This window comes from Melozone crissalis, unplaced genomic scaffold (genome assembly GCF_028551555.1).
Source record: "Melozone crissalis strain CALT ecotype California unplaced genomic scaffold, PUWL_Pcris_2 ptg000016l_1, whole genome shotgun sequence".
Classification (NCBI taxonomy): Eukaryota; Metazoa; Chordata; class Aves; order Passeriformes; family Passerellidae; genus Melozone; species Melozone crissalis.
Window position 1 is genome coordinate 298,662 of NW_026535794.1, and position 15,553 is coordinate 314,214.

At 62.8% G+C, this 15,553-nt stretch overlaps 1 protein-coding gene across 3 annotated transcripts in view; it reads right to left on the bottom strand.

The window, feature by feature from the left end:
- Positions 1–15,553, bottom strand: part of AGAP3 (ArfGAP with GTPase domain, ankyrin repeat and PH domain 3) — a 118,744-nt gene that overhangs the window by 76,776 nt on the left and 26,415 nt on the right. Inside the window, exon 1 of one of the 3 annotated variants that reach the window (XM_054273909.1) lies at positions 5,637–6,447. The exons of the other annotated variants lie outside the window; for them this stretch is intronic. Within the exon in view, the coding sequence (XP_054129884.1) occupies positions 5,637–6,447 (811 nt within the window). Of the gene's footprint in view, positions 1–5,636; positions 6,448–15,553 lie in introns of those variants that run through there. 3 annotated transcript variants of the gene reach the window in all.

Genomic DNA, 15,553 nt, shown 5'->3' on the forward strand with positions numbered 1-15,553 from the left:
CTGGCCCTGGGAAGGAGGAGAGGCAGGGAGAGCCCTGCACAGGGCTGGCTGGCTCTGGATCTGCTCAAGGATGACAGGACACGCTGCCCCAACGACTGCCAGCTGCCTCCCGCACCAACCATCCCAACAGATCCTGGCTTGCTTCCTAACCCAGGTCCAAGAGCTTGCAACGCTTTGAGTTTTGACATGCTGAGAAGGCTCCTGAGTAAAGCTTAACACAAATAAAAGCTGACAACACACGGCTGAGAGCACTGTCCTCAGCCCCACAACACACCCCGCTCCTCACTCCCGTCTGCCCACCTTAGCCGAGCACCAGGCACGCCTGGTCACTCCTCCTCCATTCTCTTTGTTATGAAATCACAGAGAGGGGAGCAGGCTGTCCGTGCTGCAGTTCAACACCTTCCCCAGGTGCACCTGACCTCCAAACCAAAGCAGTGGGCTCAGGGAACCACTGCCATACCCAGAGCTTCTGCACAGCCCAACAGCATCCTTGGCTCCACCACACAACCATACAAGAGATCAGTCCAGACTGGCCTGGGAAAAGGAAACTCAGGACGATTCTGTTACTCCCCAGAAGCTTCTGTTGATGGAGGCTTCCTGGCACAGGCAGCTCTACTGCAGAAAGTGGAAATTTGGGAGGTGGGGTGGGCAGAGCCCCTGCCATGCACAAGAGCAGACAGGGACGTAAAGGAGGCACTGTGTATCTGCTGTCCCGTGGTCAGCTGGCCATCCTGGACACGTTCAGGAGCTACAGACAGAGCCCAGCTGTGGGACAGTGCACGGGGGAGGCAGGGTCAGCACCCTCCATCGCAGAGCTCGCACACCGTGGCTCCCTGTGCCCTGATGGCAGCTTGGAGGGGTTCAGCCACACACCCACAGCTCCCAGCACCCACAGGCCAGGGAGGCTGGCAGGAGAAAGGGCCTGGCCAGCCACATTCAACTCCTCAGCCCAGCTGCTCGCTCCATGGATGATGCACAGCAGGTTCATCTACCCCGCGCTCCAGAAACGCCAGCGCCAGACACATCAGCCTCCCCACACAGCAACTAATAATTAACCAGCCCATCATCCAAGCCATGGTGCAGCTCCCTTGGACACTGCAGCCCTGGACACTAAACCCAGCCTTGAAACCAGGTCAGAGGCTGTGCAAACACAGCAGAGGCCACACAAACCGAGGCCACCATGGCCACCACTGCGGCCACACCAACGGACCCACCTGACCACAGAGGGATCAAAGGGAGGCAGGGGCTGTGCAGGACACAGCCACCCCTCCCAGGCAGGCTGATAAAGCCTGCACCCCGTAATGCTGGCACGAGGGGGATTTCTGCAGGTCAAGGACCAGCACAGGCATAGCCAGCTCCAGTCAGCACTGAGCCAGCACGGGCACCCACTGCAGGACGTGACCTTGGTGAGGATTCTCTCAGCAGCACTTTAAACACTCTGCAGCCACAAAAGGGGACGGTGCTGCATCTCTCTGGGAAAGGGCACACTTAGGAACTGCCACCCTTGCATTGTCAGCATGCACGGCTGGCAGCAGCTGGTGGCACTGTGCTCTGAGGTCAGTGCAGACTCTGAGAGACCCAGAAACCTCTCACCACCTGCTGCTCTCCAGCTCCCACCCAAACACTGCCAAAGACCCAGACCAAACCCTGCTGTGATGGTGGGACAGGGTCTGCTGGAAGGGAAAACCCAGCAGAGAGCGGCATGGAAAGAAGGTAACCCAGCCTCCCATCACAGTCCTCTGTGGGGATCCACCTCAGCAGCAAAAACCTGTTCCCAATGTGCCTGAGCTCAGGTGCAGCCGTGCAGCCCCATGAGCCCTGGCAGGGAACACTGAAGGCACAGGGCTCCCTCTCCCTAAGGCTGCCCGTGACTGCAGCCAGACAGCTCTGCATCCTCTGCACACCCTCTGACCTTGTCCTGAGAACTGAGCCCTCCAGAGCATCGTCCCACAGCTCCCTCCCTGACACCCCCACCAGCCTCGAGCTTTCCCAAAGTGCAGACACCAGGCCGGCCCCAGCATCCCAGGCATCTCTAGCCCCACCACGACACCTCTGCCTCTCACCAACACTCCCAGCTCAAGCAAGGCAAGTACCAACACGAGGTGATATTTATCATGACCTACCCAACTCACTATGCAAACTTCACCCAATGCATGAGAAAACAGCCCATGCTCTCTCAGAAGCCTTCCCTCACATGCCCTGCACATCAGTACTGCACACACCAGAGTAAAGGGAGGTACCTTAAAGAACACCAAAACGCAGGCAGGGCATCTCTCTGGGAGAGGGGACATGGCTGTGACCTCAGAATCACGGATATCCCGGGATATCCCGAGCTGGAAGAGACACACAAGGATCATTAAGTCTGATCCCTGGCCCTGCACAGACAGCCCAACAATCCCACCCTGTGCCTGAGAGCACTGTACAAATGCTCCCTGAGCTCTGGCAGCCTTGGGGCCATGACCGTTCCCTAGGGAGCCTGTTCAGAGCCCAGCCACCCTCTGGGGGAAGAACTCTTCCCTGATAGCCAACTAAACCTCCCTGACACGGCTCTGTGCCGTTCCCTCAGATGAGGAATGCCTCCTGAGCCATCAGAGACGCTGTTCCCATCACACAGCCCCTTCATGCACAGGGACAACTCCAATTCCAAAACAGTCCAGTCTTCCCAAGACCATAGCTATGAGAGCCTCTCTGGAATGGCACCAGCCAACACCTGGACACCCAGAAATGCTCTGAACCACTGACCACGATCACCTGGGTCAGTCCAAGCTGGCTGGACTCTGTGTTGACTTTGCTCTCTAGTCCCAAGGGCTGTTGCCCTCCATTGCTCATTACACAACGATCAGTTCTTTCTGTCTTCTCTGGGTAGCAAGCCCTGGAATCCCCCATCACCTCTGTGTGTGCTCAATGCCTGCCAAACCCCTCCAGGGCTGGGAGCAGCACTTGGAGCGACCCCCTGGCTTCTGTGGGTCTATCTGGATGCACATGGTGGTGCAGGGTGGGTATCACAGCGTGCCATAAACAAACCACTCCAGGCTCTGGAAACACAGAGAGCGCTGGCTTGGCTCTCTGCCGGGACTCCTACATCCAGCTTTTCCAAGGGCTGATAACCGCAGCTGCAGCTGCACCCCCAGGAGGGCAAGTTGGGGCTGCACCAGCAGCTTTCCCAGGGCAGGGTGGGCAGCGCCCACAAAGAGCATCAAAGTCTGTGGGACTTTGTCAGGCAGGTGTTTGGAACATCGTGGGCCTGCAAGACTGGAACAGGAACGGGGCAGAGACCTCCTGAGCAGCAGCACTGAGGCTGAGCCCCTCCGGCCTGGCTCAGAGACCCACAGCTCCCACCGGAGGAGACCCACAGACCAACATTCTGAGCAGAAGGACAATGGGGAGATGGGGCACAAGAGAAAACAAACAGCAGTTACTTTACTGTGCAGGCTTCACCACTGCCTTTTCACACCTCACTGTGCCCAGGAGGACTCAGGGCTGGTGGGTACAGGGACTGCGCAGGCACCAGGCAGGTAATGAACGGTGTTCTTGGTGTGACGGAACCCAGCCTGAGCTCTGCAGCGCCAGGGGCTCCTGCCAGGAGCCACAGTGCTGACGGCAGCCTGGAGAGGTCAGTCCCTGCGCTTCTGCCTCCAGCATGAGCTACAGTGGCAAGCACTAATCCCTGTAACGAGCAATGGTCCTGCATGAGCTGGAGGGTATGTACATCCCACCGCTGCAGGGATCCGAGGCTGCCCACAGCACTCCGCACAGCAGCCTCAGCAGGGTCTCCCAAAGACGGATGCAAAGGGAGCTCCTACCTGTCTCATGGAGGGGCCAGGTGAGAGGCAAGGACGCCAGCCAAGCGCTCAGCCTGGGCCGCCTCTCTGGGAACGCGGCCGCCGGGCCGGCTGCCGCTGGCGCAGCTCCCACTGGAAGCGGCAAGCAGCAACAGGCCCCGCTGCAGGGGCAGGGCCCGGCCCTCCCTGCCCGCATACACCCACATTCCGCAGCCATGAGCGCAGCCTCCCCTCGCCTGGGAACCTCCCGCCACCCCGCCGGGGCGGCACACGGCCCGGGCTGCCCTGCCAGCACCGCAACCCCGCAGCCAGTGCGTCCCGGCCTCGGCCTCGCGGCACACGGGCATCCCTGGGGCCTCCTGAACCCTCCCCTGGAGCCTCCTGAGCCTTCCCCTGGAGCCTCCCGAACCTTCCTCTGGAGCCTCCAGAGCCTTCCCCTGGAGCCTCCTGAGCCTTCCTCTGGAGCCTCCCGAACCTTCCTCTGGAGCCTCCAGAGCCTTCCCCTGGAGCCTCCTGAGCCTTCCTCTGGAGCCTCCTGAACCCTCCCCTGGGGCCTCCAGAGCCTTCCCCTGGAGCCTCCCGAACCCTCCCCTGGAGCACGGCGAGGGACAGAGGGGGCCAGAGGATGGGGCCCCTGAACCCTGGGCAGCTGCAGAGCTACTCCCGTGCTGATCTCTGCGGCCCAGCACTCCTGGGGAACGTCCAGGCGCGATGCTGCCCTGGACAGCCGCTGCCTGAGGAGCAGCCAGGTTCCTCGGGAGCAGGTGGCCTCCCTGGAGAGCCTGCCAGCCCTAACACATCCCTCTGGCTCACAAGCCGAGCACGGAGCTGCCTCCAAGCACCCAGATGCAGAGCAGAGCCATGAGCACAGCGAGGCCCCGGAGTGGCGGCGGGGCTTGGCCCGGCCCCCAGCTCCGTGCGTTCCATGCCTTAAAAAGCTGTGGATGCTGCTGGGGATGCTGCTGTCGCCTCCCGGCCCGCCGGGACACAGGGCTCGCCTGCAGCTCCTTCACAGGGCCCGAGGGGGACAGGGACAGAGGCACAGCCAGCACAGCCCCAGCCGAGCCCCACAAAGCCCTGGTGCCAGGGAACTCCCCACCAACATCAGAGAGTCAAACCCGAGAGCTGCTCCAGCTGCTAGTGCCCGTTGAATGCCCGGCCCCGTGGGGACCTGTCCCCTGTCCCATCACTGGTAATGCCAGGCCTGCTCTCTGCAGGCTGCCCCATACCCGGGGAGAGTCCCTGCGCTCCCGAACACATGGAATCCGCTCAGCCGCAGGGCAGGACCTTAGCAGGGGTGGCAGGGGCTGAGCATTCCCCAGACGAGGCCTGGCACCAGGGAGCCGCTCACAGGCACATCTCTGGGCTCCCCAGCCCCTGTGCTGTTCCACGCCTCTGCTCTGGCAAGCTCCCAAACAGTCCCACTTGCCTGGGAGTCCAACTGCACTCCTCTCCCCATTCCACCAATGCTGTGGGGCAAGGGCAGGACAGCTCGGCCCACCCTGCCCGTGCTGGGACACCACCAGGGCAGGGAGGACATGTGACACACGTGCTTCACTCCCAGGTGTGTGGCCAGCAAGGGAACCAGATGCCAGAGCACATCCTCCCGGGCAGCCCCAGCACGGCTGCTCCAGCACCACTGACCATGGCAGTGCCCAGGGCACTGCAGTATGACACGACCCCGTGAATGATCAGCTCACTGCAGCCCAGTGCAAAGCCTGCAGAGCACCAGGACAGAGCGGTGCCAGCGCACAGCCCAGAACCTCGGCTGGGACAGGCCACAGCCCCCATCCCTGCAGGCGCCGTCGGCACAGGGGCTCTCGCCAGCCCAGCACTGCTCCTGTGCTTACTCACCCAGAGCCCGCAGAGGACCCCCAGCCAGGAGGGCAGGCTCGACACTGCCATGGGCATCCTTGGGGCACACGCTGCCAGTGCTGCCACGCTCTCGTCTTCGGAAGCGGCTCGTGAGGAGCTTCCAGAGTCCCCCCGTCTGCACGGGGTCGGTGTGCAGCCGGCCCCCGACCCTGGCCAGCTCGGGGTACAGCAGGTCCCGCTTGCTGGGGCAGGTGTGCAGGGAGCTGGCATCGCCCTCGCTCTTGGTGCGGAGGCGCGTGGGGCGCAGGAGCCCCCCGGACTCCGAGCGCCGCAGCTCGTGGCCCCGGCGCAGGCGGAAACTGAAGCTTTTTCGCAGGGAGCTGAAGTTCTTCCGGGGGCTGGAGCCGCTCCAGCCGCTGCCGCCGAAGATGTTCCAGCGGCGGCTGCCCCACAGGGAGCCCCCCCGGAGGAAGCCGGGGCTCTCGGCGGCGTGCGGCGGCCGGGCGCCGGGCAGGAAGGTCATGCTGCTGGGCCGCGGGCGCTGCGCCTCGTCGGGGCCGTCGCCCTCCGCCTCGGGGCTCTGCCTGCGGGGCGAGCGCAGCCGGAGCAGCTCCAGGAGGCGGCCGCGGGCGCGGGCGGGGGGCGGCGGCGGCAGCAGCGCCCCGGGCAGCCCGTTCCCCGCCGCGCAGAAGCTCTTGGGCCGCCGGCGCTGCTGCTGCGCGGCGCCGAGCGCGGCCTGGACGGCGGGGACGCCCTGCAAGTCCAGCGACTCGCAGACGCTGACGGCGCGGCGGGGGCTCGGCCGCGGGGCGCCCCGGCCCGGCCCGGCCCAGCGCCAGCCCTCGGCCATGGTCAGCGGCGGGGCTGCCCCATGGCCCCGCCGCTCTCCGCCGCCGGCGCGGGGCTCCCACGACGCGACCGCATGTCCGGGCCGTGCTCGGCGCCGCCAGCGCGGGGCTGGGCCGGCCCGCCCCGGAACGGGCCGGGGCCGCGATGGGGATGGGGCGGGGGCCGGGGCCGCCCCGCCCGCCGCGCCCTCCGCGGGCACCGACGGCACCGAGTCCGGGGCACGGGCAGCGGCGGCGGCGCCGTCCCGGGGCGGCGCGAGGCTGCGGCCCCGGGGCAGAGCAGCGCCGGTCCCTGTTAATACTCGGTGGCGCCCAGCGCCCGCGGCGAAGCCCGCACCAGGGAGCGGCGGCGCTGCCCGGCCGCCCGGACCCCGCCGTGGCCCTCACCGCGACCAGAACTGCCCCAGACCCTCTCGGAGCGGCGCCGAGCGTCGCGAGCTGAACCTGCCCGGGCCCCGCCGGGGCGTTCACCGGGAGCAGAACCGGCCCGGCCCCTGCAGGTACGGAGCGCCGGGCAGGGCCGGCAGCGGGGCCCCGGTGCGGCGCGGGGCCGGTCGCGTCCGCCAGGGGGCGCTGCGGCCCCGCTCGCCGCTGCTGCCCGTGGCACCGGCAGCGACAGCGAGACCCGGCGGGACCCGCCCGGCAGCGGCACCGGCATCCCGCCACGGCAAACACGCACATCCCTGCACCGGCATCCCGCCCCGGCAAACGCACATCCCTGCACCGGCATCCCAACACCGCAAACACGCATCCCCCCGGCTCGACCGGCCCCTGCGGCATCCCGCGCCCCCCCCGGCCGCAGGCCCGGCGCGGAGCTGTCCCTCTCCTGCCCGGACCCCCGGCCCAGGCCCTGCACCAGACCCAGCTGCCTTCTGCCTTCTCACCTTTCCCAAACCTGCGCCGGGGCAGCGAACCCCCAACAACTGCCCTGTGCTCGGGAACACCTGAAAACCCAAACGCAGGGGCCCGGGCAGCCCGGAGCACCCCCAGCCTGGAGCACACACCCCCAGGAGCACTGACTTCCAGAGCTCCCCCGAGGCAGAGGGCACCAGGTGAAGTGTGACCACCTCAGCCAGAGCTTCACTCCTGTCTCGTTCCAGGGCGGTCATTTGCTCTGACCAAACCCACCATCACTAAGCACTGAGCCTCCTCCTCGGCCACTGAAGTCCTGACTGTGTAATCTCCTCCTCCACCTCTTCCCCAGCACCCCCATTGCTGCATGCAGTTCCTGTTTCCAGCATCATCCCAGGGCGCTCCTCCTCCTCCTCCTCCTTCTCTTCCTCCTCCTCCTTTTTCCTCCTCACCTTTCCCCTCTCCCTGGCTTTCCTCCTTCACATTGCAAGTATGATTTGCGCTCCCCTCTGGGGAGGGAAAAAAAAGATGCCTGACTCCCCCTTAAACTATTTTTACCTTACTGAAAGCCCTGTCTGCTGAGCCAGCCCAGGTCTTCTCCTGCTTCTCCAGGCCTCTCCAGGGAACACCTTAACATCAAGCACCTCCCTTTCCCCCTCCTCATACAGGAGTCTTGACTCCGCTGCCTCGACTCTTCCTAACTCCCACCACCACCTTCTCAGACTGTGCCTTTTCTCTGAACCCTCATCCTCTTCCACAGCAGGCCTCATCCTTCTCCAGTTTTCTGGATGCACCCAGGCCTTGGACACAGCCAAACCCCACCTAGAGCTCTTCCCCTCCCTACTGCACAGCCAGCACCTCAGCCAAGCCCCTTCCCTCTGTTCTCCCTCCTGTCCCAAACCCACAGACGCCACCACCCACCTCCCCTCCCGTCCCTGTCAGTAGCACAGATCCCATCACAGCATGCAGGAGCAGAGGTCCCACCCAGAGCCTCTCCTGGGGCTCCAGTCCCGCTCTTCCCTCAGGTGTGAGCCCCAGCCCTGTGCTGGCTCCCCTCCGCGGTACCTGCTGGCCAAGGCACGGAGCTGTGGCTCAGAGCCGCCCATCCCCACGCCACGGCCACGTCCCGTGGGCACACAGCGGGCACCTCCCACCGCCCTCCCTCCCCAGACAACGGGCACCTGTGCCCGGGACGGAGCAGAAGGCGCCGCCAGCCCGCCGGAGCCGCGGCTCTGCCATCTGTGCCCAGGTCACAGGCACATGGAGCTGCCAGACTGGGTCCGACCCGCGCGCGCGGCATCTGCCAGCCCGTCTCAGCACCGCGCTGCAGCCACCAGAGCCGCTCTGCAGGAAGCAATTACCAGGGAATGGCTTCCAACGTCCTCAGCACAGACAGGGCTGCCTGGGGCACAGGCTGTCAGAGCCGGCCTGTCAGGGGTACCACGGGCACCTGGCTCTGGGCACAACCAGGCCGGGACCCTCGCCAGCTCCTGCCCACCGGGCCTGGCACAGCTCTGTGCTCCAGGGATGGAAAGCCCTTCCTGTGGGGACACTGGACCGTCTACATCCATCTCTTTCCAAACCCTCGGTTTAACACATACTGCAATGGCACCAGATGGCTCCCCTTCCACATGAGTCTCAGCTTTTTAAAATATTCTGGCAGGTTCTGGCTGTGAGGCGTCGCTGAATCACAAACTGTCTGCTGGAGACATGATGCACCTTGTGCTGCCTGCTGAGGCAGGACTGGACATGCTGGATCCCCCAACAGGGTCTGTCCGACCCATCCCCACAACCTCCCCAAGACCCCTCCACCTGTGACCTCCTTCCTGCTCCAGCTCTTCCTGTGAGCCCACCCAAATTCTGATTAAACCTACTGGAAAACATGGAGAGTTCCCCTTCGCTGACAACACCCCTTCCCTGTCCTCCCAAGGATCATGTTTTTAAAGCTATTAGTGTTTTTAAAGCATTCCCAGTTCTCTGCAGTTTGTCTGCACCTTTCTTAAACACAGAGTCAGAACCTGGGCACAACACTTGACTGGAACCTCCAGCGGCCTAAGAAGAATACAGGTACAACACCTGTCCTACTGCATCCCAGCAAGATACTGCTCTATACCACACCAACAGCCTAACACTGTTCTGACCTAATTAGGCTGCTTCAGGGCAAAGGTTTCCAAATGCTGTGTGCACTGATATGTATATTGACATGATCCCCTCGATGTTATTCCAAAAGACATCTAAAATAGGCTAAAATGGAGCCTTAGACTCAAGTCCTGGGGTTGATGGCTGCAGGGCACCTGCACCCATCAACAATTGGGAATCTGTATCCCAGGGCAGGTTCAAACCCCGCCAGTCTTGGGGGCTCCAGCTCCAGCTGCCTCAGCCCTCCACCGACAGAGAAACTGCTCTGAGAAAGAGACCAGACACACCAGGGTTTGAGCAGAGCCAACACTGAAACTCCCCATGTGCCTTTAACGTGCCTCTTCTCTGGCAGCTCACACCATAACCATACTGGGTTGGACTGGAGCCGTGTCCATGTCTAATGCAGAGGTGACAGCTCACCTGTTCACAAGCTGCTGGTGGGCAGCAGCCTGGCCGGAGTCCCCAGAGCTATGCAGGGCTGCAGAAGCATCTCCCAGAGCTGGGAAGGAACAGGGCTTTGGCAATCTGACTCAGAGCAGGTGCCTGGGGACAGAAGCAAGCTGGTCCCTTACCAGGCCTCCTCTGAGTCACATGCATGGTACAAATGTTATGGCCATGAACATCTGGCTGAAATTAATATAATCCATGAGAGGCTTAGCAACAGCTGCACGGGAAGAGTCCGAGAGCCAGGGAACATTCCAGTGCTGGTTGGCCCTGGTGTGACATTCAGGGTGGAGTCCCGAAAAGGGAAAGGAGTCTAAACCATGGTCAGATGTTCCACTGTGCTCCCCAGACCCCATGACACTGGTGTCACTGCTCTCCCCGACCCAGTGGCACTGGGTTCCCCAGACACAAACAGTGTTGCTGCTCCAGAGATCTGCAGACAGGGCGATTTTATTGCCAGGGAGATGCCCTGGCAGCTGGGAGGAGGGGACAGCTGCACTCTCCATCCCTCCTGGGTTCAAATGCTGTCACTCTGCGGAGGGCCTGACCCTGGGGCCCCCTCAGCCCCCCACATCCAGCCTGGATGGGGGACCAGCATTGGCTCGGCAGCCAGGGCAGGGATGAGGTTCCTAGCAGGGAACCCAACAGCTCCCAGTGCCCGCACAGAGGGCAGGCACAGTGGCACACCAGGAGCACATGGAGAGCCCGGCCAGCTCCAGGCCCTGTGTGCCACCAGGGCAGTGAGTGCCCGAGGGTGCCAGCCCTGCACAGACCGAGCTGGCAGTGGGACTGCAGGCAGCAGAGTAGGCTAGGCACCACTGCGAGGGACAGCCAGGACAGGGTGCAGGACAGGTGACAACACCTGTGCCAGGCTGTGGGGCACGCAGGGCCCTGGCACGTGCTGCCCACCTGGAGCAGGAGGGCTCTGTGCAGTGCCAGGGACGGCAGCCAAGCCAAGCCAAGCCCGCCGCAGCTGCAGGAGCACCCCGAGCGCTGTGTCAGGACCACGCTGGAGCCGCCGGGCTCTGCAAACCAGCTGCAGCCAGCCCGGCCATGCAGCAGGAATACTGATGAGGCTCTCAGCTCGCCGGCCGGCCCTGGGGTGCAGCCCCACGTCACAGCCCACGCCACCAGCGTCAGCAGCACCGTCACACGGAGGCGGCGCAGGGCCAGCCCGGCCTGCTGCCCTCACGGGGCCGGGACGCAGCCACAGACGCCCTCGGCCCAAGCAGGAGGAGGGACAGGGACAGAGGGGTCCCCTGACCCAGCACAGAGAGACACGTTCACGCTGAGTCCTGCCACAGGCTCAGCATCCAGCACAGCACCACTGCACACCACACAGCTCCACTGTGGTAACTTCTTCTAGTCACCCCAAGCACCCCAAGAACTCCTTCTGGTCACCCGAACCACACTGGGCCCAAGCGACAATGTCCTCCTGCTCTCCACTGACAAACACACACCAACCCCACAGCCCCTGCACATCCCCAGGGTGTCAGGATGGAGAGATGAGGCACTGCTCCAGGTCCGAGCTGTGACACAGACCCTCGCTGCCAGCTGCACAGTCCTGCCCTGTCCCTGTGCCCGTGCCCACCCTGCAGCACAGAGCCCCGGGTCTGACACTTGAGGCTGGCTGACTTTCCCAGGCCTCTTGCCCAGAGAGGTGCCTCGAGGCAGGCTGTTCCCAACAGTTTCCATGGAGAGGAGGAGCAGGCCCGGCCAGCAGAGAGTTAACAGCAGCTGGGAACTCAGTGACAGTCACAGGAGAGCCCGACTCCAGCTCAGCTCCCTCCCTCCTCCCACACTGCACACCCCCAGCTCGGGGCCTGCCGCAAACCTCGAGCTGCTGCTGAGGAAATTGCCACTTCTCCCCCAGCCCGGGATGCAGCAGCGAGGCAAACGCCTCCCTCCCACACACGGGAGGGCAGGCCCGGGTCACCCACACAGGGCACGGCACGCTCCTGTCCACCAAGGAGAGCAGCCGGGCACCAAACTGCTGCCAGCCTTCCATCCTGCATGGACCCTGTGGGGATGGCCACGCCGCAGATCCTGCACCCACAGTGATGCAAGGCAGATGCAGATATAACAGATGCAGGGATAACAGATGCAGGGATGATGCTTCCTAAGCTGGTCCAGACCCTGGTGCCTCAGGGAAGCCCCGGAAGATAATGGGATGTTACCTACAGGGTGTAATACTAGATCAAGGCAGCAGCAATCACCGCAGCTCCTTAAGCTACCTCGGGGCAGTTCTGCATGCAGAGCTGTCCACACCAGCACCTGACTAAACCTGCAGGTGGTGTGGTACCTGCACTGCAGGGCACGAGCAGCCCTGCCATGCTGCCAGCCATGCACCGGGCTGGCCCCAGGCACCGGGCTGCTCCAGGCACACAGGTGTTCCCAGGTACACAGGTGTTCCCAGGGAACAGGGCTGTCTCCAGGCACACAGGGGTTCCCAGGGAACAGGGCTGTCTCCAGGCACACAGGTGTTCCCAGGCACACAGGGGTTCCCAGGGAACAGGGCTGTCTCCAGGCACACAGGTGTTCCCAGGCACACAGGGGTTCCCAGGCTGTCTCCAGGCACACAGGTGTTCCCAGGCTGTCTCCAGGCACACAGGGGTTCCCAGGGAACAGGGCTGTCTCCAGGCACACAGGTGTTCCCAGGCTGTCTCCAGGCACACAGGTGTTCCCAGGTACACAGGTGTTCCCAGGGAACAGGGCTGTCTCCAGGCACACAGGGGTTCCCAGGGAACAGGGCTGTCTCCAGGCACACAGGTGTTCCCAGGCACACAGGGGTTCCCAGGGAACAGGGCTGTCTCCAGGCACACAGGTGTTCCCAGGCACACAGGGGTTCCCAGGCTGTCTCCAGGCACACAGGTGTTCCCAGGCTGTCTCCAGGCACACAGGGGTTCCCAGGGAACAGGGCTGTCTCCAGGCACACAGGTGTTCCCAGGCTGTCTCCAGGCACACAGGTGTTCCCAGGTACACAGGTGTTCCCAGGGAACAGGGCTGTCTCCAGGCACACAGGGGTTCCCAGGGAACAGGGCTGTCTCCAGGCACACAGGTGTTCCCAGGCTGTCTCCAGGCACACAGGTGTTCCCAGGGAACAGGGCTGTCTCCAGGCACCAGGATGTTCCCAATTCCCAAGCTCCCCACTTGTGATGCAGGTATGAGCAGCATCAGCATGATTAGGGCAGACATTGTGAAATCTCCTTGGGAGTTTGAAATCCAAAGACAAAAGGCCAGATGAAAATTTGGTTAGAGGACTAAAGAAAACCTCCTCAGGTCCTCAAGCCTCACTTTAAAATCTCTCCCATAGCCATCACTTCAACAGTGAAAATCCTCCTGTTTAGTCCAAAAGCAGCAAACAAAAGAAGAAATGGCATGAAAAATAGCAACAACGGGGTGAAACTAAGAAGTGAACAGTGCAGCAATGGGACTCAGAGGACATGAAAGTCCACATGGAGTCAGGAGCAGAACATGGCAGGAGATGGAGGAGGCTGGAAAATCCCTCCTGCCTTGACAGAAAGGCAGAGACCCCACAGCAGCCTGCCAGGATGGTCACAGAGCTATCCTTCAGCTGGACTGTGGAGCTCCTTCCCTGCGGTGACATTGCAGTGCCCAGTGGGGAGAGGGCATTGCTGTGCCCGGCACACACACAGGGCATTGCTGTGCCTGGCACACACAGGAATCGCTGTGCCCAGCACACACACAGGACATTGCTGTGCCCGGCACACACAGGACATTGCTGTACCCGGCACACAGGACATTGCTGTGCCCAGTGGGGAGAGGGCATTGCTGTGCCCGGCACACACAGGGCATTGCCGTGCCCGGCACACACAGGGCATTGCTGTGCCCAGCACACACACAGGGCATTGCTGTGCCCGGCACACACAGGACATTGCTGTACCCGGCACACAGGACATTGCTGTGCCCAGTGGGGAGAGGGCATTGCTGTGCCCGGCACACAGGACATTGCTGTGCCCAGTGGGGAGAGGGCATTGCTGTGCCCGGCACACACAGGACATTGCTGTGCCCGGCACACACACAGGGCATTGCTGTGCCCAGCACACACAGGACATTGCTGTGCCCGGCACACACAGGACATTGCTGTGCCCGGCACACAGGACATTGCTGTGCCCAGCACACACACAGGGCATTGCTGTGCCTGGCACACACAGGACATTGCTGTGCCCGGCACACACAGGAATCGCTGTGCCCAGCACACACACAGGGCATTGCTGTGCCCGGCACACACACAGGGCATTGCCGTGCCCGGCACACACAGGGCATAGCCGTGCCCAGCAAACACAGGACATTGCTGTGCCTGGCACACAGGACATCGCTGTGCCCAGCACACACACAGGACATTGCTGTGCCCGGCACACAGGACATTGCTGTGCCCAGCACACACACAGGACATTGCTGTGCCCGGCACACACACAGGGCATTGCTGTGCCCGGCACACACAGGACATTGCTGTGCCCAGCACACACACAGGACATTGCTGTGCCCAGCACACACAGGACATTGCTGTGCCCGGCACACACACAGGACATTGCTGTGCCCGGCACACACAGGACATTGCTGTGCCCGGCACACAGGACATTGCTGTGCCCAGCACACACACAGGGCATTGCTGTGCCCGGCACACACAGGACATTGCTGTGCCCGGCACACAGGACATTGCTGTGCCCAGCACACACACAGGACATTGCTGTGCCCGGCACACACAGGACATTGCTGTGCCCGGCACACAGGACATTGCTGTGCCCAGCACACACACAGGGCATTGCTGTGCCCGGCACACACACAGGGCATTGCCGTGCCCGGCACACACAGGGCATAGCCGTGCCCAGCAAACACAGGACATTGCTGTGCCTGGCACACAGGACATCGCTGTGCCCAGCACACACACAGGACATTGCTGTGCCCGGCACACAGGACATTGCTGTGCCCAGCACACACACAGGGCATTGCTGTGCCCGGCACACACAGGACATTGCTGTGCCCGGCACACACACAGGGCATTGCTGTGCCCGGCACACACAGGACATTGCTGTTCCCGGCACACACACAGGGCATTGCTGTGCCCGGCACACACAGGACATTGCTGTGCCCAGCACACACACAGGACATTGCTGTGCCCGGCACACAGGACATTGCTGTGCCCAGCACACACACAGGACATTGCTGTGCCCGGCACACACAGGGCATTGCTGTGCCTGGCACACACACAGGACATTGCTGTGCCCGGCACACACAGGGCATTGCTGTGCCCGGCACACACACAGGGCATAGCCGTGCCCGGCACACACAGGGCATTGCCGTGCCCGGCACACACAGGACATTGCTGTGCCCGGCACACACAGGGCATTGCTGTGCCTGGCACACACAGGAATCGCTGTGCCCAGCACACACACAGGGCATTGCTGTGCCCGGCACACACACAGGGCATTGCCGTGCCCGGCACACACAGGACATTGCTGTGCCCGGCACACAGGACATTGCTGTGCCCGGCACACACAGGGCATTGCTGTGACCAGCAAACACACAGGACATTGCTGTGCCCGGCACACACAGGACATTGCTGTGCCCGGCACACAGGACATCGCTGTGCCCAGCACACACACAGGGCATTGCTGTGCCCGGCACACACAGGGCATTGCTGTGCCCAGC